The 27,763-nt window shown below is 53.4% G+C and overlaps 1 protein-coding gene across 5 annotated transcripts; it reads left to right on the top strand.

Annotated features, from left to right (window-relative positions):
• Nucleotides 1–862: 862 nt before the first annotated feature.
• SLC66A2 (solute carrier family 66 member 2) lies at nucleotides 863–27,607 on the top strand. Of its 5 annotated transcripts, none has more exons than XM_079784207.1 (6): nucleotides 863–927; nucleotides 1,242–1,561; nucleotides 6,139–6,272; nucleotides 10,215–10,268; nucleotides 17,557–17,773; nucleotides 25,696–27,607. In XM_079784207.1, the coding sequence occupies exons 2-6, from the start codon at nucleotides 1,359–1,361 to the stop codon at nucleotides 25,901–25,903; spliced, it is 816 nt and encodes a 271-aa protein (XP_079640333.1). In that variant the 5' UTR covers nucleotides 863–927; nucleotides 1,242–1,358; the 3' UTR covers nucleotides 25,904–27,607. The 5 variants fall into 5 exon arrangements, 4 of the variants coding, with proteins under 4 accessions (XP_079640333.1, XP_079640332.1, XP_079640334.1 ...); XR_013814195.1 differs by lacking the exon at nucleotides 863–927 and having other exon boundaries at nucleotides 934–1,561; nucleotides 25,696–26,670; nucleotides 26,707–27,607; XM_079784206.1 differs by lacking the exon at nucleotides 863–927 and having other exon boundaries at nucleotides 934–1,561.
• The last annotated feature ends 156 nt before the right edge of the window (nucleotides 27,608–27,763 follow it).

Raw genomic sequence — 27,763 nt, 5'->3', positions numbered from 1 at the left:
CGCTCCAGGGGCCACCCGCTCATCCACCAGGCCTTTCCTTCTGGAGGGCTTAGGGTCTGCCGTGGTTGAGGGGAGACCTCACGGGGCTCCTCTACAGACAGAATCCTGGGGTCCCTGAGCCCCACCTGCTCAGGTCCCTGGCGCGCAGGGTTAGCTGGCTCCACACAGGGTCCTCCTGCCTCGCCACCCACCTGGGCCCCGGCGCCCTCCCAGCACCAGCGTCCTGGGCCCTGGAGCTCCCCGTGGTCAGGCACGACTGGGGGGCTGAGCGGGAGCAGTAACAGCCTATGGGATGCGGGAACCCTGAGAACCCTGGGCGGCTGCGGGCTTTGTCCCCAGAAGAGCCGCCCACCCTACCCCGTGAGACTCCCGAACTTCTGATCCTACTCCGGGGTGTCGCCTGGGTCAGGATGGGGCCCCGACTCCGCCAGAGAATGATCGCGTGGGAGGACCCTGGAGTCACCTGGGGGCCGCTCCCCTGGTCCCCACGAAGGGTGATGTCCCCTGCCGGCACACCCCCCCCCCCCCCCCCCGTCCCCACTAGAGGGGTCCCCAGGCCACGCGCTGACCGCGGGGCGATGACAGGACTCCCTCCTCCGCTCCCGGTGGCCGAGCGCCGAGTCTACATGGCCCTCGCCCGGGGACATGTGGGGGCCGTCTACGCGGGACCCTGCCCCGGAAAAAGCGGCTCAGCCAGGCAGGCATCTCCTACCGCGGGCCGGGAAGGCGGCCGCGCGGTGTCCGCCCCCACCTTTCCGCTCCGGGTCCGCACCTCCCCGGCCCGATTTGCTCTCTAGGACCCGCCGGCGCCCGTCCCGGCAGCGGTAGGCGGGGCCCTGGCATTGTGACGTCACGAGGAGGCGGGGCCACGGGCTCGGACCGGCCGACTGACGGACGCTGGCCGGACGGGCGGAGCCGGCGCGGCTGGTGAGGCCCCGGGCGGGACCTGTGCTGCGCGTGGGACGGGGCGCGGGGCGGGAGCCACTGGACGGGTCCCCAGGACCGATCCCTCTCCGAGACTGAGTGGCTCCAGACCGACTCCGCCGCTCCCAGGGCCGTGCGTCCGCGCCTTGACCCGCAGCGATGCCTCTGCGCGCGCCCAGGGCGCCCTGAGCGCGCGTGTCCGAGGCGGGAGTCGCGCCCCAGCGGGGAGTCCCGCGTGCCTCCGGGTGCCCCTGCGGAGCGCCGCCTCCCTCTGCTCGAGGCCCGGCCGCAGTTCTTCCCCTCTGCTCTCCTGCCAGGCTCCGGCGGCGGCCATGTGGGGCTGACAGACAGCGCGCGTTCCAGGAGTCCGAGGAGCAGAGGGGACGCGGCCAGGTGGACGCCAGCCCGCTGGCGGGGCGGCACGGGGCTTGGCGATGGACGTTCAAGGCTTGGACTGGCTTCTGGTCCCGCTGCACCAGCTGGTTTCCTGGGGGGCGGCGGGGGCCATGGTCTTCGGAGGGGTGGTGCCCTACATCCCGCAGTACCGGGACATCCGGAGGACTCAGAACGCCGAGGGCTTCTCTACCTACGTGTGCCTGGTGCTCCTGGTGGCCAATATTTTACGGATCCTCTTCTGGTAAGTCAGGGCTCTCCTACTGTGGGGCTCCCAGAGAGCTGGCGTCCTCCGAGGAGGCCAGGGGTGGAGGTGTTTGTACTTGGTGGGAGGGAGGCGGTGAAATGGATGAGATGGTTTCCCAGGGAAAAGGGTGGGGTCGGAGTGGAGAATCCCACTGTGGTCTCAGGTCTTAGTGTTCACGCCTTGTCACGCAGGTGTTTGTCAGTTGCTTAGCCCCGGGTCCCTGGCCTCAAGGAATTTGCATGGGGGACCAGGGCAGAGTAAACAACAGAGTAAATGAACCTGAGGAACAAAACGCAGTGACCAGGGGGAAGGACATTCGCAGGCCAGTGAAGCGCTCAGGAGGGGACATCTGAGCCTGACGGAGCTGTGCTGGGGGCCGCTGGGGGCGGGGCCACCCGCTTCAGCTTTCTCTGTGGTGTGGGGTTTATTTTGTTTATTTTTTGAATAGGAAGTCCACTTTCTGGCGAATACTTCAGAGGCTATTTTTTTTCTTGCTCCTCCCAGCCCAACTTCCTCTTTTTGTCATTTGCATTCCAGTAAGGAACTTGAAGTTAATTTTAACAGTTGCTGAAGCCAGTCCTCGTCGGGAGGGTGAATGTTCAGAGGAAATGGGAAGAGGTCTCATAGCTTCATTCTAAGGTTTCCAAATCTGGAACGTTGCCTCCGTGGGCAGGAAGGCTGCTCAGGGGAGGCCTGGTGCCCAGGGGAGGAGGAGGACTTCTGGCCCCTTGTTTTGACTTTGGGTCACTGTTTGAACAATCATGCTCTTTTGCTAATTGGTTTTAAGCCAATCGTATTGAGGTATGATTTTCAGTAAATAAAATTGCCATTCCAAATTCGATGAGTTTTAATGAACAACCTCCCCCCACCCCCAAATCACCATCATAATGAGGGTATGAATGTCCTGAGCCTACAAGTTCTGTCTGCTCTGTGCATCTGTCCAGCCCAGGCCCCGGCCTACTCTGATTCACTTTTCCTTGGTGTTAGTTTTGCTCCTGTCTGGGGTTTTTTAAAAAGCCGTGAGTCAGTCACATCTTGAGTCTGTCAGAGGGCGAGCCCACTTTTCAGGGAGGGGTAGCAGGGGCTTATTTTTGTTTAGCACAAGTTGAAAACCGCATTTTGAAGATTCCTCCTTTCCCTTTGCCGAGGGGCCTCGAGGCGGCGGAACACCTTGCTTCCCTTTGCTAAATTGACCTGAAGGCTAAGCTTGAACAGGAGCAGATGAGACACAGTGTCTGACACTGTTGTTGACTGAGCGCCTTGGACCATGGGATGGGGTGCTGGGAGCCGGGCCCAGGCACGGTGTCAGGTGGGGGGCAGCGTGCCCTTTATCGTGGAATAAGTTTTCTCCAGCCGTGGAGGGAACTACCAGAGTTGGATTACCTTATGGGAAAATAGTTCCATTTAGAGGTCTTGCCCCTCGGTATGCTTGTCATTCAACACTGCAGAAAGAAAACAGACTATCTAATCCTAGTACATACCTGGTTTGGAGGAGTCAGAAATTAAACCAGCTTCTTTTTTTTTTTTTTTTTTTCGTTTTAAAAATATTTTATTGATTTTTTACAGAGAGGAAGGGAGAGGGATAGAGAGTTAGAAACATCAATGAGAGAGAAACATCAATCAGCTGCCTCCTGCACACCCCCTACTGGGGATGTGCCCGCAACCAAGGTACATGCCCTTGATCAGAATCGAACCTGGGACCCTTGAGTCCGCAGGCCGACACTCTATCCACTGAGCCAAACCAGTCAGGGCTAGACCAGCTTCTTGAAGGCTATCTTTTCAGTGCCTCTGGATGTAACTGGCATTTGATGTGTTTGGACCCCAGTGTTCTCTCTTCACCACAGGGCCTGAGTCTTTGAGAAAGTCTTGAGCTCTCTCCTCATGCAGCATAGGGCGCCTTTATGGAATTCTAACATTGGTCCGCTGGCAAGTCTATTTCTGTACATCCGATTGGTCCTTTCCCGTAGAGTCAGCATCCTGAGCTGTCCTGGGTCACTTCAGAGGCCCTGGGTCACTGGCTACCATGTGAACACACAGAGCTGCCTGCAGTCAGCGTTCTGGAAGGCTGAGGAAACATGTGAGAAGAAGGGAGGGCTGGCAGAGGTGCTGGTCCCTCCTCAAGGAGGGGGTGCGTTGGCCTGGGGGTGCACTTTTCTGCATTTCACACCAGCAGAAGGGCAGGCCTCCATTTACAACTTGTCCTGCACCTCTCTGCCCACCTGAGACCCCACCGCTCTGAGGGCAAAGCAGTTGCTCCCCTGTATTCCTCTCACTCCTGTGCCCCTCCTCGGGCTTCATGGGTTAGTTCGCAGTCCGTTTAATTTAGTAGATTTTTGAGGGTTTCCCATGTGCCAGACACGGGGCTAGATGCTTCCGTTGGCACTTTGGTGGCAGCACTGTGTGGGTGGTACCACACACACCTCGGTGGTAGGTGGTGGGGAGGGAGAGCACAGGTCAGGGGCTGTGGCAGGCTCCAGGCGAGGCGGGAACTGGGTCCACACCAGAACAGAGCTGCACTTAGCACCCCTGGAGGGTGCGTTTCCCAAAGCAGGCGGGGACCACAGTCCTCGGAGCTCCAGTCCTCCTGGGAAGACCTGAGAGATTCGTGGTGCCAGGATGTGAGTGGCTCTACAGGAGGGGCTGACCACACTATGCAAACCCAGGTTTCTGAGACTTGGGGAACTCCTATGCCCTTATTTCTCACCATCCTTTTGCAAAACTAGCATTCAGCAGATCCTACTCCATAACACGCTGATGTACAGGATTTGGCCTTTGTGGTATTAGAAGTCAGGACAAGGACCAGCTGATACCTTGTACCTAATGTTTGCAGGCTGGTGATTTTGTAGAGATGAGGGGGAAGGAGGGGCCAGGGTGCGTGGATGGTGCTGCAGAGCCTCATGCGTTCATGGAGGTAGTTCTCAAGCCCCATCCCTACTGGATGAAAACACTGTATCAGAGATGCAGTAACATTGTTTTGAAAATACACCAACACTGTATTGAAGATTTGGTAACCTTGTATCAGATATGTGGTAACATTCTGCTACTGATGGCCATAGCACTCAGGCCACACAGAGAAGTAGAAACACAACATCTCTTCCACTTGATGTATATATTTTGTTACTTTTTAAAAAATATATATTTTATTGATTTTTTACAGAGAGGAAGGGCGAGGGATAGAAGGTTAGAAACATCAATGAGAGAGAAACATCGATCAGCTGCCTCCTGCTCACCCCCCACTGGGGATGTGCCTGCAACCAAGGTACATGCCCTTGACCGGAATCAAACCTGGGACCCTCCAGTCCGCAGGCCGACGCTCTATCCACTGAGCCAAACCGGTTTTGGCGATATATTTTGTTACTTTGAGAGGTAGAGAAGGGTGTTCCCTGTAGAAACTTTCGCTTGGACTTGACAGAGCATCGCACGCCCTCTGCAATGTGTATTTCCCTAGGGGTGAGACAAGTGTACGCAACAACCAGGGGAGAGCTCGCTTCGACTGGCTTCTCGGTAATAGAAGAGGCTGTGCCAACCCACATTCTCGGCAGGAGAGACAGTGCTGTTGTGACATACCTGCCAGCACAGACTATATTTAAGGAACAAAAAGCATTTAAGGAAGAAAAAGTTTAAGTAACTTCCTAAGTAGGAAAGGTATCTTCCTATTTTGTTTAGCTTTAAAAAATTATTAGTGACGTTGAACTTTGTTTCATCTTTATGTTGTCCCTTGTGTATCATTTGTGGAGAGTTGTGCTTTCAGAAATGTTGTCTTGCTCAGCCATCCTGCATCCTAAAATCACTTAAGTGCTCACCTGTGCTCCATGTCACTCATGTTAAATGGTCTCCTTTTCACTGTGAACACTGAGTTCGTGTAGATTTGATTCTTGGTGTGTCGTGTAAGGAGAAGGGAAAACTTGATATTTTCTCCACCGGTTCTCTGGTCACTCATTGTTTCTGCTGAACATTGAGAAAGTGGAACTGGCCCCACGTTGCACGTTGTCAGCCTTATAGCTGGAAACGGGCTTGGTGGGAGGGGTCCCTAGTCTGACTTACTTTATGTCGATGCCGCCTGCTCAGTCTAACATGGAACCTTCACTGTCCCTCGTATTACCTTCACCTATGGCTGAGTGGATCTTCTGGATCAACTCAGTAGCCCGTGGGGACCAGTTCTTAGAAATGACTAGAAATCTCCTCCAGCAGCCTTAGGGGTTATATCTGCAAGTATAGAAGAGAGGGCTTGAGGCCATGGCTCACGGAGGCCAGAAGCCTGGGGGCTGTGGTGCGCAGGAACCAGCCCCTGGCAGACCTCCCGCTTCTGGCTGGGGAAGTCCCTCGGACCACCCTTTTTCCCGCAGCACCTTCTCCTCACCTGGGCCTGGCTCCTCAGCTCTCGCTTTCTCCCCCCCCCCCCCCCCACTCCAGTCAGTGCCCCAGCCCCTCTGCACCCAGCTCTGTCCTGTCCGTCCCACCATGGAGTCTGGAGCGGGGGAGGTGGCTGTCTGGCCCTGGTGGGACCTGGGCGGGGAGCGTGGACCAGGCCCCTGGCGTGGGCGTCCTCCTGAGCCGCGGTGTCTCACCCCCAGGTTTGGAAGGCATTTCGAGTCCCCGCTGCTCTGGCAGAGCATCGTCATGATCATCACCATGTTGCTGATGCTGAAGCTGTGCACCGAAGTCCGTGTGGCCAACGAGCTCAACGTCAAACGCCGTTTCTTTGCAGGTGGGTGATCGGCAGCTTTGGTTTACAGCCACTAAAACAGCAGACCGTGTCTGTAGGTGGAATGGGAGCCCCTTCGGCTCAGCATCGTCCCAGCGGCTTGTCTCACCGCATGACGCTGTAACTGATGGTGTTTGCAGGATGGGACATGACTTTAGACTTGATCATGTGAAACAGTCCAAGAGGATGGTTTCTTCCCTCGAGTGTGGGCGAGCTATTACCTGGGCCTAATGTTCTACTCCTCACTGGGATCTCGCTGCCTGCGGAGCCCGAATGGGACAGAGGCCCGGTCAGCTGGGCTCCGCTCTGGCTGGACCAGGTCAGGAGGACATTGGTGAGAAGGCAGTGTTATCTCTGACTTTCTGTGAGGCTTGTGCGCAAAACCATTTCCCCACAGCCGCGTGCACTGGGATCCTTGCACATGCCTTGTTGGAAACGCCCCCCAGCCAGGACTTTGTGGTGCAGGTGACTCACCGCCTGGGTGCACGGGCCTGGGCAGCACGGACTGCAGGCTCAGCCCACGCCGCCGCCGGACCCTTTGGCTCTCGGAGCGAAGACTCGCTTCCTGTTTCTGCCTTTTCCTTTGGAGAAGCGCCTTCCGGGCTGGCTGCCTTGTTTGAACGTCAGCCTGGTGGGCTTCTCGTGCACAAGAGGGTTGATGCTGACTTCTGGGTTTCTTGTAATTACTAGAAGCATGACAGCTTGCACTTAGTTTGGGAGGTCTGTGGACTTGGGGTCTTGCTCGTGTTTTTGTTCCTGGTGGTCACCTTTCCCTGTGAGCGGTTCCTCCCCTGGTGTAGCTCCTATTTTTTTTTTTTAATGTATTTTTATTGATTTCAGGGAGGAAGGGGGAGGGAGAGAGAGAAACATCACTGATGAGAGAGAACCATTGATTGGCTGTCTCCTGCATGCCCCCTGCTGGGGATTGAGCCCAAAACCCAGGCATGTGCCCTGACTAGAAATAGAACCATGACCTCCTGGTTCATAAGTCGATGTCCAACCAGTGAGCCACGCCGGCCAGGCTGGCATGTTTTGTGCTTTCTCCCCATTGATGCCATTCTCTCCTCTGCAGAGCTGTCCCCATCCCCCTGTTGTGACTCGGTAAGTCACCCCAGAGCCGGTGCTGACTGTGTAGCTGGTCTTGCCTAGGAAGCAGGGCTCAGGGAACAGGGCCCGTTAGGAGGAGAGGCACTGGGCCCTAAGTCTCTCTTGGACAAGGGCTTTCTGCTCCCACGGCTCCTGCCCCTTCTCTCTGTGATCTGTGTCCCTTGGAACCTCATCACTCCCTTAACACTGATCTCCTGGCTGGCTGCAGAGGGGCGGTGTGGGGTGTCTCAGGGCAGTCCGGCCTCACACAGGAGGGCGGAGAGGCCGTGTGTGCCAGGCTGCACGCCTCTGCTTCTGGTTCTGAAACCTGAGAGCAGGTGTGTGGCCTTGTCTGAAGGAAGTAGTGCGATATGTAGGCTGCCAGATGTAGCAGGTGTGCGTGCCTCCGGGCCACGCGGCCTTTGAGCTTGGACATTTGTGTGACCTCGCTGAAATGCAGGCGTGCCTCCTCAGCTGTGCACACTCCCCTTCCCTTGGGCTTTGCCAGCAGGTCTTCCCGTTGGTGCAGGGGAGGGCAGCGGGCACTGTGAGCAGGACGCTGTGCCTCGGGGGACCTCCCTTAGAAGGCTTCTTGATGAGTGAGAGGGATGGTGGCCGTCTGATCACTCCTCTTGATTTCCAGGGTTCTATGTAGATTCTTCCAAAAGGGATATTTCTGTTCTGTTAACTGGGCTTGAGTTAAAACAGGCTGGAGTCTGGCCTGTAACACGTGACCTCCTCTGGTGAGCAGATGGGCACCTGGGAGGCGTCACCTCCTGTGGCGAAGGGGCTTTGCAGATGTGGTTAAGGGGGGGCCTCGAAGGGGCTTGTCTGGGTTGTCGGGTGGGCCTGATGACATCACAGGAGAAGAAAGGGGAAGTCCTGGTGGAGATGGACGGACAGATGGACGACGGAGGACTTGACCCTTGCTGGCTTTGAGAGTGGGGGAGGGGCTTGCTCTCGATGGGAATGGCCTTCACTTACAGCCAGCAAGGACAGGAGCCCAGTCCTCCAGCCACAAGGAACTGAATTTTGCCAACAAGTTGAATAAGTGGAACCGAGTTTTCAGGAACCTGCATTTTGGGCAGAGCTTCGCAGGGGTGGCCCTGACACTCGTTCATTCTCTCTCTCTCTCTCTCTCTCTCTCTCTCTCTCTCTAACTCCTTGCTCACATGTCTGGGTGGGTTCTGGCTGTTGCTGGGACCTCAGTGGGCTCTCTGCTGGACCATCCACACGTGGCCTCTTCACGTGGCCTGGGCGTCCACACAACATAGCCCAGGTTTCAAGGGGCGCGTTGGAGAGAACTGGGTAGATACTGTGTCTTTTTGAAGATTTAGTCTTGGAAATCATAGTGTCCCTTCTGCAGGGGTGTGGCCACACGCCCGCCCCTTCCCCCCCAATTGGGGACATGGACAGACACCCCTCCTGGTGGGGAGCAGTGAGGATGGAGGAGACTGTGGGCCTGGTCTGGAGTGGGTTCGGGGCAGATTTGTGGAAGGACAGCATTGTTGAAAACATTTCTAACCTCTGCCTCCTCCAGTCTGTCCCACACAAAGAGGTTTTTCTAAAATACAGATCTGATCATGTCGCTTTCCAGCCAAGAAACCTTAGGTAGCTTGATGCTGTGCAGGGAGGGGTCCGATGTGCGCTGTGCCTCTTCCCACCCTGAACCCCCACGTGCCCCTCACAGTCCTGCCCTGCTGCGCCCTGGTGTTCAGCACGTGCACAGCTCTGCTGGGCTTGGGCTGATCTGGCCTGGACACGGGAAGGGAAAAGGCTGTTTGCATCTGAACTGCACGGGAGCTAAGTTGAGTTCTCACCTGTCCCCACCCCTTCTTTGCCCTCCCCGCTCCCTTTCAATGGTGAGCTTGGTTTAAATAAAAAAAATAGAAGAAAAAGCTGAGGAAATCCACGTGACTCTGGGTCGTCAGAGCCCGGACGATCCAGGGGGCGGTGCAGGGGAGGGAGGCAGGTGAGGCGAGGGGCCGCAGCCTGTGTGGTGCTGTGAAGCCCGCCTCCGCTGTCCCCCAAGTCCTGGCAGCTGGGCTGGTATTTGCTTTTAGCTGTGCACTTGCCAGTTCCCATTTTTAGGTGAGTCCACTGCCTGGGGCAGATGACACAACCTTTGATCCACCTCTGCTTTGTGATCACAGTGACTCCCTGGAGTCCTGCTCTTCTGTTTAACCACCTCCCACCTGTAGGGACCCCCCGGCTGCCTCTCTCCCCCGCGGTGTCTCCCGGGGTCTTGGACGGCTGTCCCGGGCAGTGCACAGTCGGGAGGTCTCAGGTGGGAGTGGGCTGTTGGCAGGGGAGGGGCAGGAGCTGGGTGCCTCAGACTGGAACCATCACCCTCTGTCAGCACCTGCTGGGCTGGTCACCTTGGTGGGATGTAACATTGTCTCCCTGCTTCTCACCGGCGTGTGTTGAGCCAGCTCCTGGGGAGTGTCTTCTGAAAACAGCTTTCTCAAGCAGCCCTCTCGGTGGCGTTGTGATCCTGGGGCTGTGCGGCGGCCTCCCGCACACTGCTGAGTGTCTGGGGAGCAGAGGCAGAATCTGGTGACGGCAGACGCCACCTCCGACCTCAGCAGGCAAATGAGAGTGGGTGACGTTTCATTTTTTGGCCCCAAATGTCCTCCCCCTATTCCAAGCACTTATTTGGAAAGAGGGTAGGTTCAGAGAAAAATAGTCCAAAGGTAGATTTCCTGATGCACACCGCACCCCCTCCCCAAGTCTTCCTGTCCCAACGGTTTTAAAAGAAAGAAGTGCAAAGAGGGCCAGAGACACAGCTGCTTATCTGTGTTAAACCCGTCTGTTTTGTCTTTCCTTCCTTTCTGTTTCTCTCTCTCTTTTTAAATGTAGCTGCAGATAATAAGGACGAGGAAGTCAAAGTGCCCCCCAGGCGGTCATATCTGGGTATGTACCACCCTGCATGAGGCCGCTCACGCCCGTGTTTCATCTCATGGCAGCTTTGTCCCGCTCTGTCATGTCTGTCATCTGTGCTTGCACCCTGACCATGCATGTGACTCATTTTACCAAGTGTGGCCATGACTCCCGTACACTAACCAGCCCATCGCTGCTGTGGTCACGCATGAAGCAGTTCCTAGAAGCCGGCCGTTTTCTGTGTGTGGGTCTGTGAGAGAGAGAGAAGGAAGGAAAGAAAGAATAAAAGGAATGATCAGAGCACAAGTTCTGGAGTTCTTTTGTTAAATGTATTCTAAATATTTTATTATTTTTGATGCCATGGTAAATGGACTTGTTTTCTTCACTTCACTTTGGACTGTTCATTTGCTCCTTTGTAGAAATAAAATTGATTTTTGCACATTGATCTTGTGTCCTACAGCTTTGATGAAATCATTTATTAGGTCTCATAGCTTTGTGGTGGATACGTGAGGATTTTCTCTATATAAAGTCATATCATCTGCAAATAGTTTTACTTCTTCTTTTCCAATCTGAATGCTTTTTATTTCTTTTTCTTGCTTATTTATCCTGGCTAGAAGTGATCTGGGTGGATGCCCTTGTCTTGTTCCTGATTTTAGTGACAAAACGTTTAGCCTTTCTCCATTGAGTATGGTGGATTTCACATAGATGCCTTTTATTAGGTTAAGCAGGCACCTTCTGTTCTGAGTTTGTTGAGTGTTTTTATCATAAAAGGATGTTGAAGTTTGTTAATGCTTTTCTGTGTCTGTTGAGATGACCATGTGGTTTTTGTCCTTTATTCCATTATTATACTACTAGTGTCCCAGTGCACGAATTCGTGCAGATGGAAAGGAAGTTAATTAGAAGGTGGCCGGTGGGGTGGGACTCGGTGAGACGGCCAGACATGCCCTGGAGCCAACCACCTGCAGTCCCTCCCTGGCTCGCTGCACCTGGGGCAGCGCCGCAGCTCAAAGGGTGTCTGTGGAGTGAGTGGGTCCCTCCTGCAGGTGGGGTCCCTCAGCCTGGCCTGTGGGGATCAGGCCGAAACCAGCTTTCCAACATCCCCCAAGGGGTCCTGGATTGCGAGAGGGCGGTTCTCGGGTGACACACCCCGGAATCGGGCTCCCTCTTCTCTGGTTCCAGGGTGTGTCACCCAAGAACCGCTGTTGCCAAGTCACTGCAGCTCGGCAGCTCCTGTGTTGAGCATCTGCTCCCTGGTGGTCATTGCATGTCATAGCTATCGGTTGGACAGTCGCTTAGTCTTTTATATATATATACTAGAGGCCCGACACATGAAAATTCGTGCAAAGTAGGCCTTCCTTTCCCCGGCTGCCAGCACTGGCTTCCCTCGGTCACCTGGGACCCGGGCTGGCTTCCCTCCGGCCCCGGCTTCCTCATGAAGAACATCTGGAATGACATCTGGTCTAATTAGCATATTACCCTTTTATTATTATAGATATCGATATTATGTTGATTGATTTTTATATGTTGTACTAACCTGGAATTTTTGGGATAAATCCCATCAGATCAAGATGTATAATCTTTTAAAAAAAATTCCTAGATTCTGTTTGCTAGCAATATGTTGAGGATTTCTGTGTCCATAAGAGATACTGATCTTTTTTCCTTGTGATGACTTTGGGTTTAGTATCAGGATAGAACTGGTCTTATACAATAAGTGGGGAATGGGAACTGTTCCCTCTGCTTCTATTTTTTTTGAAGAGTTTGTGAAGGATTGGTATCAATTCTTTATTATTAAAAATTTTTAAATTGAAATATGACATACAACATGTAAATTTAAGGTGTGCATGTAATTTTATACATTTATGAGTCGTGTTATGCTTGTCATCGTAGTGATAATTAGCACCTCTATCACATTACATAATTATTTATTTTTAGTGGTTGGAGTAATTCATTTTGGTTTCTAAGCAAGTTTTATGATTATAATACAATATTGCTGTCTGTGTTTACTGTACTATACATTATATCTCCAGGGCTTATTTATTACTCATTGCAAGTTTATCAATTCTTTAAATGCTTGGTGGGTTACCCAGGGAAGCCATCTGGGTCTGGGCTTTGCTTTGTGGGAAGTGTTTAAATTATTAAGGCAATCTCTTTATTTATAAGTCTATTCAGCTTTTCTGATTCTTCCCCAGTTAGTTTTTAAAAAAATATATATTTTATTGATTTTAGAGAAGAAGGGAGAGGGAGAGATAGAAACATCAATGATGAGAGAGAATCATCGATTGGCTGCCCCCTGCACGCCCCCTACTGGGGGTCGAGCCTGCAACCCAGGCATGTGCCCTTGGCCGGAATCGAACCTGGGACCCTTCAGTCCACAGGCCGATGCTCTATCCACTGAGCCAAACCAGCCAGGGCTCCCCAGTTAGTTTTAATAGTTTTTTTTTTTTTTCCATTTAACCTAAGTTATCTAACTTGTTGGATTACAATTGTTCTTAGTGCTCCCTTGTAATTCTTTTCGTTTCTGTGATGTTGGTACTGATGTTTGTTGTTGATGGTAGTAATTTGAGTCTCCTCTCTCTTTCTCTGTGTTCTTTTGGTCATTCTAGCTACATGCTTGTCAATTTTACTGATTTTTTTCAAAGAACCAACTTTGGTGGTGTTGATTTTCCTGGATGGTTTTCTGTTCTGACTCCATGCTGATGACATCCAAATACTTAGTGTCTGTTTCTTAAAAGCAGGGACTTGCACTCTGTAACCACCCTGAATGTCCGACCAGAGCAGCCGGCACGTCCGCTGTGGCCCCAGCAGGTTCATGGCTTCTCCTACTTAGGAAAGGGTCCCGTCAGACCCGCCCTTGCACTTCCTCATTTACAGGCCCTGGATTTCCAGATGACCTGGGCAGAGCTCTGGGCTCGGCCGGTCGGCGCCTCATGAACGCGGGACACCACTGCCCAGTGGAGATGCAGTGCCAGCCAGGAAGCCAGCTCTGTGCGTGGTTTCCAGGTAGCACATTGGAAAAGTGAAAAGAAACTGGTGAATTACTGTTAATCTGCTTTTTACCAAAATACTCGCACGTGACCCTGAAACCACTCTAACAATTATTAACAGGATGTTTTCTGTCTTTTCCGCATCAAGCCTTTGAGGTCAGGGGCGTGTTCCGCCCCCCGAGCACGTGTGCCCAGCAGCCTCGTCAGCACTCAGTGCCCTCGCGGGTCAGCGCCCTGCGCTCTGTGCGTCGAGTCCGCCAGGGGAGGCAGGCGGCTGTCAGAGGCGCGTCTGAACTGGGCCTGGGGCTTGCACACACGAGATGTTTCCCTTAGTTCCAGGTGGGGAGACTTGCCCTCGCTGTCACTTTGGAAGGTGATTTTTCAGGTTTCCAGGATCCCGGATGTTTAGTTAATTTCTGCAGCTGAGGTGACCCTTTGCTAAGACCCTCCAGTGTCCTCCTGCTTCCGTCGCTGAACTGCCTAACTAGGAGGTTCACCTGTCTCTCCCTGCGGGTTTGAACATACAGACGAAGGGGACGTGGGAGTCCTTGCGGTTGCCGTGTGCCAGGGAGGGGTGGCTTACTTGGGGTCTGCAGTCCTGGCCACCAGGACTCAGGTGTGACGTGGCTTCCTCCTTAACCAGCCTGGGTTCCTCTGTCCCATCACTCTGGGCTTCCCGGTCCCTCTTCCCTGCTGGGCATTCTATTCAGATTCCCCAGAGAAGTGGACTTGGGTTATTTCTTGCTGCTCCCACCTCACCACCTGGAATTCCCCGTGGTTTTTATCGGGGTCGGAAGGTAGCTCCCACAGGTGGCTGCGTGGCAGGTGTGTGTAGGTTCAGGGGGGGTGTGGGCTCACCTCCTTGGGGGTCCAGGCACTCAGGACTGACTGGAGCTCTTTTTCCTCTGCATCCTCAGACTCACAGAGGAGATGTGGGGCAAGTTCCCGGAGGCGGGCTGGCTCACCCTGGCACGGGGCCTTTCTTATCTCGTGTCACAGCTACCACAGGAGGCGTGGGGACATGGGACAGTTATGGGAGGCCCTCTTGGAGCCAGTCCCTGTCCTCCTCCCTGGGGTGTGACCCTGATTAAGAGAGAGCTGCTGGCCACGTGGTTACCAGGTGGCCTGTCCTAATTATTGGTCCCAATCCTGAGAGGCGACTTGGAGCCGAGGACCCTGGTGTGGGAGTCCCTCTCTGGTGGCCTTTTCAGGACAGCCCTCAGCACTCGCAGCTTCCCCCTAGTTTCCAGGCGCCTGGGGGCCGCTGGGCTGGGAGGGCACTCTGAGTGCCTATAGGGGCACCTGGGGTCTTGTGAGAGCAGGGACGCCCGAGGGGGTTCTAGCTGCGAAAGTGGGGCATGTGGAGGCCCCCCTGTCTCCAGCGGGTTTCCGTCGTTGCCATGGCCACTGGGAGCTGCCACAGTGGGAGAGCCATGCCTTTTCTGTCGGTGACCAGGGTTGGACCACGGGAGGGATGTCCTTCTCTGAGCTGGAAAGACTTTGCCTGAACTGGTGGGGACAGGCCACACGGGGGTGCTGGTGGGCTGCCTGGTCTGGAGCCCAGTGGTTGCATAACCTGTGTCATCAGTGGGGTTTAAATCCTGAAGTTGTAAGGAGGATGAGCCACCGGAAACCAGCTGGGAGACCAGGAGCTCCTGTGGACCGGGTTTTCTTCTGCCCCTGCCCCTCGGAGCGGCCGCGGCTCTGTCGCGCTCGTCAGCTTGGGGTGCATGTCGAGCAGAGACACGCCGGCCCTCGGTTGACCAGTACTGACACCCAGCTGCTGTTCTGAGGGACGGGCTCGTCCTCCGTGCTGTGTTATCCTCCCTGCCCCTTACACAGCGTCTGGGGGCCTCTGGGTCTGCAGGGCCACACTACTGCCTGGGGGCCCAGCACCTGTCGGTGTGGCCCCTTCAGAGAGGCTGAGGTGTGTGGGCAAGGACCGCTGTTGAGGGCTGTGTGAGGGTCCCAACCTCCATCTGAATTATGTGACAACACAGCCTCCACAGGGCCCCTGGGGGCGGGGCGGGCGCTGCCATCCTGAGGCTCAGGGAGGCCACACAGCTGGGTGGGGCACCGTACACGGTCCTCTCATCCTTGGGTCTGCAGAAGCAGTGCATCAGCGTTCAGGTTCAAATCCTGTGTGTCCCTTTTGGCCAGTGGCTCTGCCTCAGTGCCCCCCATATTTGGGTTGTTGGGGTTCCAGGTGCTGACATAGGAGCCCTCTGGAGAGGGGGCGCGCACCTGCAGATGGGCCTCCCAGATGGAGAGAGACACCGATGGCTCAGCTAAAGGGGCGGGACCGGGGGCTCAGGAAGGACTGGTCCCCAGATGTGCCCCTTTCCCATCCCATCCTGGGTCTCGGCCCCCAAGGGGCATCAGGCACTGCCCGCCCTGCCACGCGGCCTCGTTGTCCATTTAGAGATTTGGTCAGTGATGGTCTCAGATGGCATCCTGGAGTGTGGGGGGCCTATTGCCTGACCTCGAGGCCCCCACTCTCCTTCTGTTAAAGGAGGGATGAGAGGCTAGGTGTGAGTGGCCTGCCCGATGCTGGCACAGGGTCCGAGCCCATGAGGGGCCGGCCATGGACCCAGGAGCTGGGCGTCTCATCCCCAGACCACCTGTTCACTGTGGGCTGCCACGTGGGGCTGGTTTTGAGGGACATGGCTGTTCCTTTGGGGATGGTCAGAGTAGATGCCCCCGTGAGCCCTGGCCCAGGGGTCAGCTCTGCCAGCTGCACTGTCGTCAGGATGAGTGTCTGAGCTTCTGAGGAGACCTCTTCCTTCGTCGGGATGGAACGGTCTCTAATGCCGGAGCCCTTTGGTGTGGAAAATCGCTCTGCGCCTTTAAGGTCCCAGCTGCTGGGTAACGACAAATGTGTCCCTGAGAACCTTCTCCAACGAGACCTCCTTGTCCTGCTGGGGGCGGGGGGCAGCAGGCGTCCTCAGCCATGGGGTCCCAGGGCCCGGGGTCATCCTGAGGAAGAACAGATGCCCTTTCGGAGGCAGGGGTAGGGGGTGCCTTCAGCGAGGGGTCCCTTCGCCCATCCTCCCTGCCCTGGAGGCGAGTGTCCAGATGGAAAGCTGTTTCCTCATGTGTAGAAATGGCCCAGGCTGGTGTGGCTTGGAGCGTGTGGTTTGTGGCGACGTGGGTTCCACGTGTTTGGGATGCAGTTAGTGGTGAGACAACTTGGGTGTTGTTGGCTCCGTTTCTCCTGTTTCCCGGCTGAGTGCCTCCGGGGCACATGGTACGTGTGCAGCTGAGACGCCCTCTTCCAGCTCTTCCTAGCTTCCGGGACGGCCAGTCCCGGCACCTCCTGTCCTCGCCCACCCGTGCAGCCCTTGCTGGGCCTTTTTGCTGGCGCGGCGCCCTGGCTCCAGACTCTGCAAACCGAAGGGCCGGGTCAGGCTTGGGCGCATCACACCCCTCCATTTCCCTGACAGTCCCCGAAGCTGCCTCTGTCCCCAGGACCTGCCACAGCCCATCAACTTAATGTAATCTGTTGATTTCTGTGAGTTCTTACACATTTGGTTTCTGCAGGACACATTTGTCAAGCAAACGGTAATATTCTATCCACTCAGGGTGTAGTGATAATAATAATATATCTTTGCAGGACCTTTATTATGGGCTGGACACTTTATAGGATTCAGAAGATTAACTACTTTAATCATTAAAACAACCCGAATTGCTCGGTAACATGATTCCTCTTCTACATCTAAAGAAATGGAGACACATGATTAATCTAAAGTTGTGGAGGGGAAGATCGGGTATTCTAACCCAGGAAAGAGATTCCAGAGGTTCTGGAGTGATCCTGCACTATACGGATTATCAGTACTATTTTAGGGTGAGTTGACAGGTTTAGCATTCTTTATGCTGAGTTAATATCTGTATGAAGTCTTCCTCAGAAGTTCCTTGGTCGAGAGCAGTTGGATCCTCATAGCTCACATTCATCTTCCTCATGGTGATGGTGATCTTTTTTTTTTTTTTTTAAATAATGTATTTTTATTGATCTCAGAAAGGAAGGGAGAGGGAGAGAGGGATAGAAACATCAATGATGAGAGAGAATCATTGATCAGGCTACCTCCTGCAAGTCCCACACGGGATTGTGCCCGCAACCCAGGCATGTGCCCTGACCGGGAATTGAACCTGTGATCTTCTGGTTCGTAGGTAGATGCTCAATCACTGAGCCACGCCAGCAGGGCCTCATGGTGATCTTGACCTCCTCACCTAGTTCACATCTTGCTGTTCACACTGACCTTCATCTCTTCATTCATTTCACATCCTTCTCCTCACACTGACCTTGACCTGAAGTCTGATTCACGTCTCTCTCCCTCTAGACTTCGACCCTCACCACTTCTGGCACTGGAGCAGCTTTGCGGACTACCTGCAGTGTGTCCTGGCCTTCACGGGCATCGCAGGCTACGTCACATACCTGTCCATCGACTCCGCCCTGTTCGTGGAGACCCTGGGCTTCCTGGCCGTGCTGACCGAGGCCATGCTGGGCGTGCCGCAGCTGTACCGCAACCACCGCTACCAGTCCACGGAGGGCATGAGGTGGGTGGGCACATGCCACTGTTGCTGTCCCCGTTGGCACCAGGTGCCCATACATTCGGTAAAAGTCAAATGGGTACAAATCTGGTTGCTTTATGTTCAGTTACATTTGTAAAACAGCCAGTTAGAGAGCAGTTTAGGTTTAAACACATTAATCCTCTGACCTCTTGATGCGTGAGCATTGTGCTTGTGTGTGACAGGTGAGAAGCTGAGACCCTCTCCTGAGCAGGAAACAGGTCACGGGATCGGAGAGCTGCTCCTCCCGCATTGTAGAGCCTGAAGCTTCGGAGTGGGAGGGAGGGCTGAGTGTGGAATAGGGATGGAGGGCAGCAGACTCTGCTCACAGTAGCAGAGGTGTGCGGCCATTGGTTGGGAGTGTCATGAGATGCCCTCTCAGGATCCAAGTCCAGAACATGTTGTATTAAATTTACACCAAAGTATTTCATTTGCTTTTGAGCAACTATAATTGGTATTGCAGTTTAAATTTCATTTTCCATTTGCTTGCTAGTGTATAGAAATGCAGTTAATTTGTATGTTTCTCTTGTATCATTCACCTTGCTGAACTCATTATTTTATGTATGTACTAGAGGCCCAGTGCATGAATTTGTGCACCAGTGGGGTCCCTCAGCCTGGCCTGCGGGATCAGGCCACAACCGGCTCTCTGACATCCCCCAAGGGGTCCCAGATTGTGAAAGGGCGCAGGCCAGGCCGAGGGATCCCACCGGTGCACGATTGGGGCCGGGGAGGGATGCAAGAGGTTGGCCAGCTGAGGAGGGACTGTGGGAGGACTCCAGGGCATGTCCAGCCCACCTCGCTCAGTCCCAATCGGCCGGACCCCAGCAGCAAGCTAACCTACCTATCCCCTGGTGGTCAGTGCACGTCATAGCTACTGGTCTACTGGTCGATTGTCTGCCCCTGATGGTCAGTGCACGTAAAAGCAACTGGTTGACCGGTCGACTGTCTGTCCTCTGGTGGTCAGTGCACATCATAGTGAGTGATTGAGCGGCCTTAACATATCATTAGCATATTATGCTTTGATTGGTTGAACAGCTGACTGGACACCTAGCATATTAGGCATTTATTATATAGGATGTATGTATATATGTATTTATTTATATCCTCACCCAAGGACATGTTTATAATGCTTATTGTTTTTAGAGAGAGAGGAAGGGGGAGAGAGAAACATATCAATTTGAGAGAGAAATATTCATTGATTGCCTCCCATATATGCCCTGACTGGGTATCGAACCCACCACCTAGGTAAGTGTCCTGACTGGGAATTGAACCCACAACCTTTTGGTGTATGGGATGATGTTTCAATCAACTGAGCCATCCAGCCAGTGCTGAGCTCATTATTTTTAGGAGTTTTCTTATAGATCTTGGATTTTCTATGTAAACAATCTATATAAATAAAAGGCTGAGTGACCGGCTGACTGGCTGACCTGCTGGTAGCTATGCTGTGCACTGACCACCAGCGGGCAGATGCTCAACGCAGGAGTTGCCAAGCGACAGCAACTTTGCAGAGTAACCTCTCGTACTCCGGGACCCCTCGGGGGATGTCGGAGAGCCGGTTTTGGCCTGATCCCCACAGGTCACGCCGAGGGACCCCACCTGCTGGAGGGACCCCGGTCACTCCGCTGATGCCCTTCGAGTCCTGGCACTGCCCCAGGTGCGGCTTGCTGGGGAAGGACCGCGGGAGGTTGGCTCCAGGGCATGTCCAGCCCATCTTGCCCAGTGCTGCCCTGCCAGCCACCTTCTAACTAATTTCCTTTCAATGTGCATGAATCTGTGCACTGAGCCTCTAGTTACATATAAATGGGGATGGTTTTATATCTACCTTTCTGGTCTGTATGCTTTTTATTTCCTTTTCTTGCCTTATTGCACTAAGTAGAATATCCAGCACTGTGTTTAACAAGAGCAATGATAGTGGGCAAGGTGTTTTTCCTGATCATAAGGAGAAAGCATTCAGTATTTCACCGTTAGGTATAATGCTCAGTGTAGAAAGTTCTCTAGTCCTGTTTTTCTGCAAGTTTTTGTATTAAATGAGTGTTGAATTTTGTCAAATGCCTTTTCTGCATTGATTGATATGATCATGTGATTTTTCTTCTTTAGCTGATCATAATTATATTGATAGTTTTCAAATATTGAGTTAGCTTTGCATTCCTTGAATAAAGTTCCCTTAGTCATGATGTACAAACAAACAAACATACAATAAATAAATTGCTAATTTCTACTTGCTGATACTTCAAGGATTTTTGTGTCTACATTCATGAGGGATATTGGCCTGTAGTTTTTCTTTTTTCTTTTTCTGGTACTTTTTTAGCTTTGTATTAAGAGAACACTATCTTCATAAAATGAATGGGCAAGTATTCTATTTTCTGGAAGAAATTGTGCAAAATTGGTGTTAATCTTTTTAAGCATGTACTCTAATTCTCCAATGAAATCATCAGGACCTGGATATTTCTTTTTGGGGAGGGTTTAAATTATGGATTCAATTTCTTTAAGAGTTATAGGGTTATTCAAATGATCCATTTCATATTGGGTGAGCTGTGGTAGTTTAGACTTGTTGAGGAATTGGTACATTTAGTCCATGTGGTCAAATTTAAGTGTGTAGAGTTGGTCATAATATTCCCTTCTTGTCTTGATGTTTGCAGGTATGCCCCCTGTTCCATTACTGGTAGTTTATAGAGGTTGGCAAACGTAGGTTTATAGTTGTGAATATGTGAAACACAGACTTTATTCTCGTATTATTATTTATTAATTATTGTATTATTTACTTGTATTATTTATAAATCTACTTCTGCCCACCCCTATATATATTCTTTCTTTCTAGAAGTTTGTCAATTTTATTGATCTTTTCAAAGAATCAGCTGTTTTGTTTACTTTACTGTTTTACATTGCATGGATATTTGTTCTTATCTTTATTTAATTTATTAATATAAGACTTTCTTTTTCCTAATGTAAGCATTAATGCTATAAATACTCTCTCGGTACTGCTTTAGCTGTGCCTCACAAACTTTGATGTTTTATTTTCATTCATAACTATGCATATGTTTATTTCAAGACTTTCCCTTTGACCTATAGATTTAGAAGTGTGTTGTAAAATATCCATGTGTTTAGAGGTATTTTTGTCTTTCCATTATTTATTTCTAATTTTATTCCATTATGCTTAGAGAACACACTCTGTATGATTATAATTCTCTTAAATTTATTTTTAATTAATTTTTAAAAATATTTTTATTGCCCTAACCGGTTTGGCTCAGTGGATAGAGCGTCAGCCTACGGACTGAAAGGTCCCAGGTTTGATTCCAGTCAAGGGCATGTACCTTTGTTGCGGGCACATCCCCAGTAGGAGGTGTGCAGGAGGCAGCTGATCGATGTTTCTCTCTCATCGATGTTTCTAGCTCTCTATCCCTCTCCCTTCCTCTCTGTAGAAAATCAATAAAATATATTTAAAAATGTTTTTATTGATTTCAGAGAAGAATGGAGAGGGAGAGAGAGAGAGAGAAACATCAGTGATTCTCTATCATTGATTGGCTGCCTCCTGGATGCCCTCTACTGGGTATCAAGCCTGCAGCCCAGGCATGTGCCCTGACAGGGAATCAAACCGTGACCTCCTGGTTCATAGGTCAACCACTGAGCCATGCTAGCTGGGCTCTTTGCTAAATTTTTATTAGATTATTTGTGTTGATGTTGTTAAGTTCTTATTGCTGCTTTCCTGCCTAGGTTTTCTATCACTTGTTGAGAGAGGGATGTTGAAGTCTCCAACTATAATTGTGGATTTGTCTATTTTTAGTTTTAGTTCTAGTATTTGGTTCACCTTCTAATTAATGAAATTTCCGGAAATCGGCTCACTTGGTCTTGCTCTGCATTGCCCTTGAACCCTGGAGCAAGCAGCTTGGAGTCTTGGCTGCCTGAGAAATGGAACAGGTCTCCCAGGGGCAGGGTCCTGTCTGCCTCACCTCTCTGCCCCCAGGCATATATCTTTATTCCTCCTTGACACATAATAGGCCAGGTGAGTGGAGATGCTCTACACATGTGTGTGGTTAAGGGTGTGCACACACACACACACTATATGCACACACACACAGTCCAGTCAGCAGCCCAATAAAGAGGAGGGCTGGAATAATTAGAGTTCCACAAAAGCCCTGGAACTCTTTAAAAATTATTTAGATACTAGTAGCCCTGCGCATGAATCCGTGTACCAGTAGCTCGCCAGTAGCTCTCTGCTGCCCTCCAGTAGCTTCCCCGGCTCCCTGCCCCCCCCCTCCCCCCCCTGCCCCCCCTCCCCCATAGCTTGCTGCCCTGCCCCCTCCTGTAGATTTCCGACCCACCCTCCTTCTGATCCGTGATCTGGTCGTTACGCTTCATGGTGTAACGACCATTTGCATATTACATCTTTATTATATAGGACGATAACTCACCATACAATCACCCATTTAAAGTGTATAATGGATTTTAATATTTTCACAGAATTGTGCAGCCATCCCCACAGTCTTAATTTTAGGACATTTTCATCACCCCAGGAAGAAATATTGTATCCATTAGGAATCAAGCCTCATTTGCTCCCAAACCTCCCTCCCCCAGCCTAGGCCACCATGATCTGTCTGTGTAGGTTCATCTGTTCTGGACACTTCATATGATCAGAATCACATCCCCCCCCCCGCCCCCCGCCCCCTTGTTTGCGTAAGGACGCCCATGTGCGATGTTTCAGTGCTGCATTCCATTCTGAGGTTGAATAATATCCCACTGCACAGACGGACCACACTGTGCTTGTCCATCTTCAGTGATGGACTTCTGGGTTGTGTCCACTTGCTGGCTGTTGTGAATAATGCTCCTGTGAGCATTTGTGTACGCGTTTTTGTGTGGACAAACGTGTTCCTTTCTCTTGGGATACGCCCAGGAGTGGGACTGCTGGGTCCCATGGCAACTCTGTGTAACAATCATCTGAGGATCTGCCGGACTGTTTCCCACAGTGGCTGTACCGTCTGACATCCCCGCCAGCTCAGCTACGGGTGGGATTCTGGTCTCCCCCACCCTCAGTACCTCATTCCCACTGATGTTTTCATTCTGGCCGTCCCAGTGCGTGGGGCTCATTGTGGTTATGCATCTTTCATTTGCATTTCCCTAACGACTAAGGATGCCGAGAGCCTTTTCATGCGGTTATTGGACATTTATGCAACTTTGGAGAAAGGTCTGCTCAGATCCTTTGCCTATTTTAAAAGTTGGCTCTTTGTCCTTTTATTATTGAGTTGTAGAGTTCCTTAGATTTTTCTGGATACTAGAACCTTGTCAGATACACGATTTGCAGATATTTTCTCTCATCCTGAAGATCATCTTGGCACTTTCTTGACGTTTTCCTTTGCAGCACCAAAGGTTTCAATCCGAGAGCCCACTGTCTAACCCAGGGTCACACAGACCTCCTTTGGGTCATGTGTTGGGCGGATTTTCAGTTTTGGGAGAGCTCTTGATGGGTGGCAAGGAGGGAAGGCCTAGGCCCCTGCGAGGTGGGCATGAGCCGAAGGCTCCTGTGAGGAAGCTGGGACAGGTGCAGGCGTCTGGCTTTCATCTCCTGGGCACTGGTCTGGGAGGCGCTATCTTGGCTGCTGGACAGGCCATGGATGAGGCGAGAGGTATTTTAGGAATAGTGATCTGGCAGCCCAGCTGAAGAGGCAAAAGGGGGGTCAAGAATGAGGTCATGGGAGCAGGGATTAAAATGGTGGGTGGGGGAGGGGAGGGTCAGGTGCAGGATCCAGCAGCTGGAGTTGGGGACGTTATGAGGGGAACTAGACAAGAGAGTCCATCTCCCAGGTCACCAGCCTGAGCTGGGAAAACACATCCTGGGGCCTGGGAGGTGACAGTTTCCCCTCCCACTCACACTGGCCCCATCTGCAAGGTTCTCTGTGCTTGGGGTGGGCTTCCCGCACTATCGGGACCCTGCGGTGGCTGAATCTCCTCCCTGGAGGGGGGCTTCCTTGGGTGGAACTCCCATGCCCAGGACAAGGCCAAACACAACCACCTGCAGTGGCCAGGTTCTGGACTTAGTGCCCATGAGGACATCCTTGGCATGCTGAGGAGTGACAGCAGAGCCTCTGAGGCTTGCCCATCCACCCATCCATCCATCCATCCATCCATCCATCCATCCATCCATCCATCCATCCATCCGCACTATCACTGAGGGTACATAGCGCCCACGTCAGAAAGAGCAGAATTCATGGCTTGGTGAAAGTCCCTCTGTTGAACAGATTCTCAGGGACCCCGGCAGGAGGAACTTCGTTCATATTTGATTGGCTGCGTTGCCCCTGTCCTTCCTGAGCCCTCGCATGGGCAGCTGGTCGAGGGGCCTCTGCAAGGCTATTGGGTTCCTGTCCCCACGCAGTGGCTGGCTGAGGGCTGAGGCCAGGTGAGGCGTCTGGGCAGCTAAAAATGTCCCTGTGTGTCAGACAGAGCCCAGCCCCGGCGATGACCTCACGTCTGCACTTGCCCGGGTGAGGAGTGCACCTGTGCGTTCAGGGCCCAGAGGCACCACCCGGCACCAGGCAGGCGGCCCCAGGACAGTGACAGGTGGTCCTGGGACCCCTCCAGCTTTGTGCTCTGCCCCCTCTACCCCTCCTGCCCCTCCAGAAGCACTAGCTGTGAACCGTTAGGCATGTCGCTAAACCTGTCTGTGCCTCAGTTTCCTCTGTGAAAAGGGAGCCGTGTAGCGCACCTCGTCTTGTTCAGGGCAGTGCTCGGCAGGTATGTGTGAGGGTGCTGGTGGTGGTGGGCGGCTGCCTTTTTCCTGGGCGCCTCAGTTCTAGCTGTTGAGCAAACCAGGCCCCAAGCTGCACCTGTCAGGTCTGGCTCAGGTCACAGCATGTCCCCTTTAGGGCCCCTGACTGCCTGACCAGGGCTGCGGCTGGTGGCTCTTAGGAGCTGAGAGCCCAGCACTTGCTTCCATTTGCATTTGTGGGATGAGCTCCCCGCCCCTCCCCGACGGTGCCCCAGCATCTGAGTGGCTCCAGTGTGAGCCCAACTTCGCCCAACTTCAGGAAGAGAATGATAAGCCAGAGTTCGTTGGAGACCTAAGGAGAGAGAAATGCGGATGTGTCTTTGTACTGATGTTTCCAGAACACACTTCCCATAAAACTGAGCATGCTACCTGTGCACGCAGCAGTCAGCACACCTGCAGATTGAAGTGATGTAGCAGTGTCTGAGTCGATAAGGGGGAGTGTTTCTGTGGAGGAAAGTCCTGCATTAACGGTGTGCAGTGGGGACGGGGTGCTGTGCTCTTGTCCTCCACTGTGATTTCAGTGTGGACAAAGCAGATGTGAAGGTTGGGGTGCTGTGTAGGTTCCTCCTGGGTGTCTGACACTGCACCTTTGGGATCATTCCATCCATGCACTTCCTGCCACAGCTGTAGACCAGGTGCTGGCTGGGGGCTCCAGAGGCCAGGGGAGAGGAGCTCCAGGTGAGAGGGCCGCCCCCTCCCAGCCAGGCTCCTCCTGCAGCTCACAGGGTACCGCCAGGCGGGAGTCACGACCTCCGATGCCAGTTCTGTGGGTCCCGGTGGCTGTGGGCCGCTCTCCTGAAGTTCTTGGGTGCTGCTGCCCCTGCCAGGCTGGCCCCTGGAGCAGGTGGTGGTCTTCCCTCCCTCGTCTCCCCAGGGGCCCACAGCAGGTGTGTCTGCAGCCAGGCAGGATAGACCTTTGTGAGGTTGTGGGCCTGCCCTGTGCCGGCCCAGTCCTTGCCCAGAGGTTGAGGGTCCTCCAGCGAAAGGGCCTTCTTGTTCTTGTGCCCACACACAGAGTGACCTCACAGCGAGGGTGGGAGGGCTGGGAGGGACAGGCTGGGGCCCGGGTGTCCCCTGACCCTGGCTTGCCCCCTGACCCAGGATTGCCCCCTGACCCTGGCTTACCCCTGGACCCTGGCTTGTGTCTCTACAGCATCAAGATGGTGCTCATGTGGACAAGTGGTGACACCTTCAAGATGGCATATTTCCTGCTGAACGGTGCCCCCCTGCAGTTCTCCGTGTGCGGCCTGCTGCAGGTGATGGTGGACCTGGCCATCCTGGCGCAGGCCTACGCCTTCTCCCGCCACCCCCCGAAGCCCACCCCCCATGCAGTGCACTCCACCAGTGCCAAGGCCCTGTGAGGCAGCCAGGAGGACAAAGACGTATGACCGCTGGCTGCAGGCACCGGCTGGCCACCTGTCCTCCTGCGTGGGCCCCTGGGACGGTGGACAGGTGGGGCCCGAGTGCCGTGTCTGCACTCACTCGCTGGAGAACGGCCTGGCAGGTGTCACCCCTACGGGCAGGGCTGTGGATGTTTTCAAGGTGGTGGAAAAGCAGGTCTCGCTCTCACTTGCTCTCAGGGCACCTGCGGAACCTGGGAGACGCTCGCAAACCCGGGAGACGGCGGAGCAGGCCTCTGCAGGACAGGTCGTGGGGAGGCTTCTCTGTGTCTCAGCCTGGACGTGTCCCGTAAACCCGGGCCCGGGGTGCAGAATGAGAAGCAGCATTGGGAGAGCTTGGGCCCCGGCACCTCAGGGCCCATGGTCAGAACAGCTGAGGATGGACGCGCTGCTGGACGGCATGCGGCGAGGGCACTCTGTGCCAGGATGGGCCGGGCACAGAGCGTGTACAGGCCCGGATCCTGTGTCCACGTGGAAGGGAAGCCACACCAACACACAGGACCTATGTCCTGGTCTATCTCGCTGGAGTGGCCTGGCCTGGGCACCTTCAGCGCGGCCTCTTCATAGGACTCGGGACTCAGAGGCCTTGTTGTTACACGGGCCTCCTCCCACTGGGGGCGAGGGGACAAGCCCATGTCCGTGCCAGCTGGGCACTGGCCAGAGCAAGCTCAGGGGTGTCGGAACCAGAGTCTGGAGTTCTCTCCATGAGTCCTATAGGGTATGACAGGGTGCGAGCGGCCCATGTAGGCTCCCTGAGGGCCCAGGGCCCAGCGGGCTGCGAGTGGTTTCCCCCCTTTTCCTGGGAAGTGCGCACATCAGCAGCACAGCCTGTGATGTCCATTTTCCAGGACGGGGACACGCTGAGCAGCCCCACACCCCACACATGAGCTGGTGGGCCTGAAGTGACCTTCCAGGGGGGTGGGGTGGCCTGGCAGGGGCATCCCTGCCCGCCGTCTCCCGCCCGCATGGTTCTCCGTGTTCGCTGCATGTGGCGGTGGTGAGGTCACTGGTCTGACGCTAGTCCCCACATTTGTTCCCCTTTCAGTATTACATGAGCATTTCAGCCAGGCCAGTCCCGCACCAGCTCCCAGGCTCCCAAAGGCCAAGTGTTCCAGATGCTTCCGTGTGGCTCCCACAGGCATTGCTTTCCCTTCTGCTGGGTGGAGGGGCGGCTCTTTTGCATTATCAGCACTGCCTGTGGCTGGTGCCAAAGCTCTTGAGGTGTCTGTGGTGCCCGGTGAGAAGCGTTTGAAGCTGTTTCCTCCTCCTGAGTTTTCCTCAAAAACTCCTGAATGTTTGAGGATCCTGCTTAGTTCTTTGGCCTGTAAGATGCTTTAAAACACTTATTTTTAAAAAATGAAGGGAGATGTCTGTAGTAGTAGTAGCCTCTAAATTAAAGTATCAATGACTGTAGTGCTGACCGAATGTGCCATGTGTGGGGACGCTCAGGGTTCTTTCCATACAGCGACTTTAAATCAATAAACTGCTCAAGGACCAAGCATGGCCTCGTGAATGGAGTCCGTGTGGGGCCCAAGGCACAGTGAATAATTGGTCTTGTGTTCTTATTTCACCTCTGGGGTCTCCAGGGAAGGTCCAGCCCTAAGCACTGGCCTCTGCCCAGAAATGTCCATGTTCCCTGGGCTGGACTGACACCCCTCATAGGGCCCAGTGCTGGCCCCTATCCTGTGGGACAGGCTCCCCTGGAACAGACCAGCCTCAAGGACAGTGACCTGCAGGGTCCAGGGTAGATGCCTGTCTAGGGAGTTGGGCATGTCTGGCTGTGCACACAGGTGGGCAACAGGTGTCAGGCCAGGTGTCAAA

The sequence above is a fragment of the Cnephaeus nilssonii genome, assembly GCF_951640355.1.
Source record: "Cnephaeus nilssonii genome assembly, chromosome: 11".
Lineage (NCBI taxonomy): Eukaryota > Metazoa > Chordata > Mammalia > Chiroptera > Vespertilionidae > Cnephaeus > Cnephaeus nilssonii.
This window is presented reverse-complemented; position numbering and strand designations above follow the sequence as displayed.

Bases quoted from the DNA above. Each gene is read 5' to 3' on its own strand.
- SLC66A2 (XM_079784207.1), top strand. From the start codon at position 1,359: ATGGACGTTCAAGGCTTGGACTGGCTTCTGGTCCCGCTGCACCAGCTG. The intron at 1,562-6,138 runs GTAAGTCAGGGC...TCTCACCCCCAG, and splicing joins ATTTTACGGATCCTCTTCTG to GTTTGGAAGGCATTTCGAGT. The intron at 6,273-10,214 runs GTGGGTGATCGG...TTTTAAATGTAG, and splicing joins CAAACGCCGTTTCTTTGCAG to CTGCAGATAATAAGGACGAG.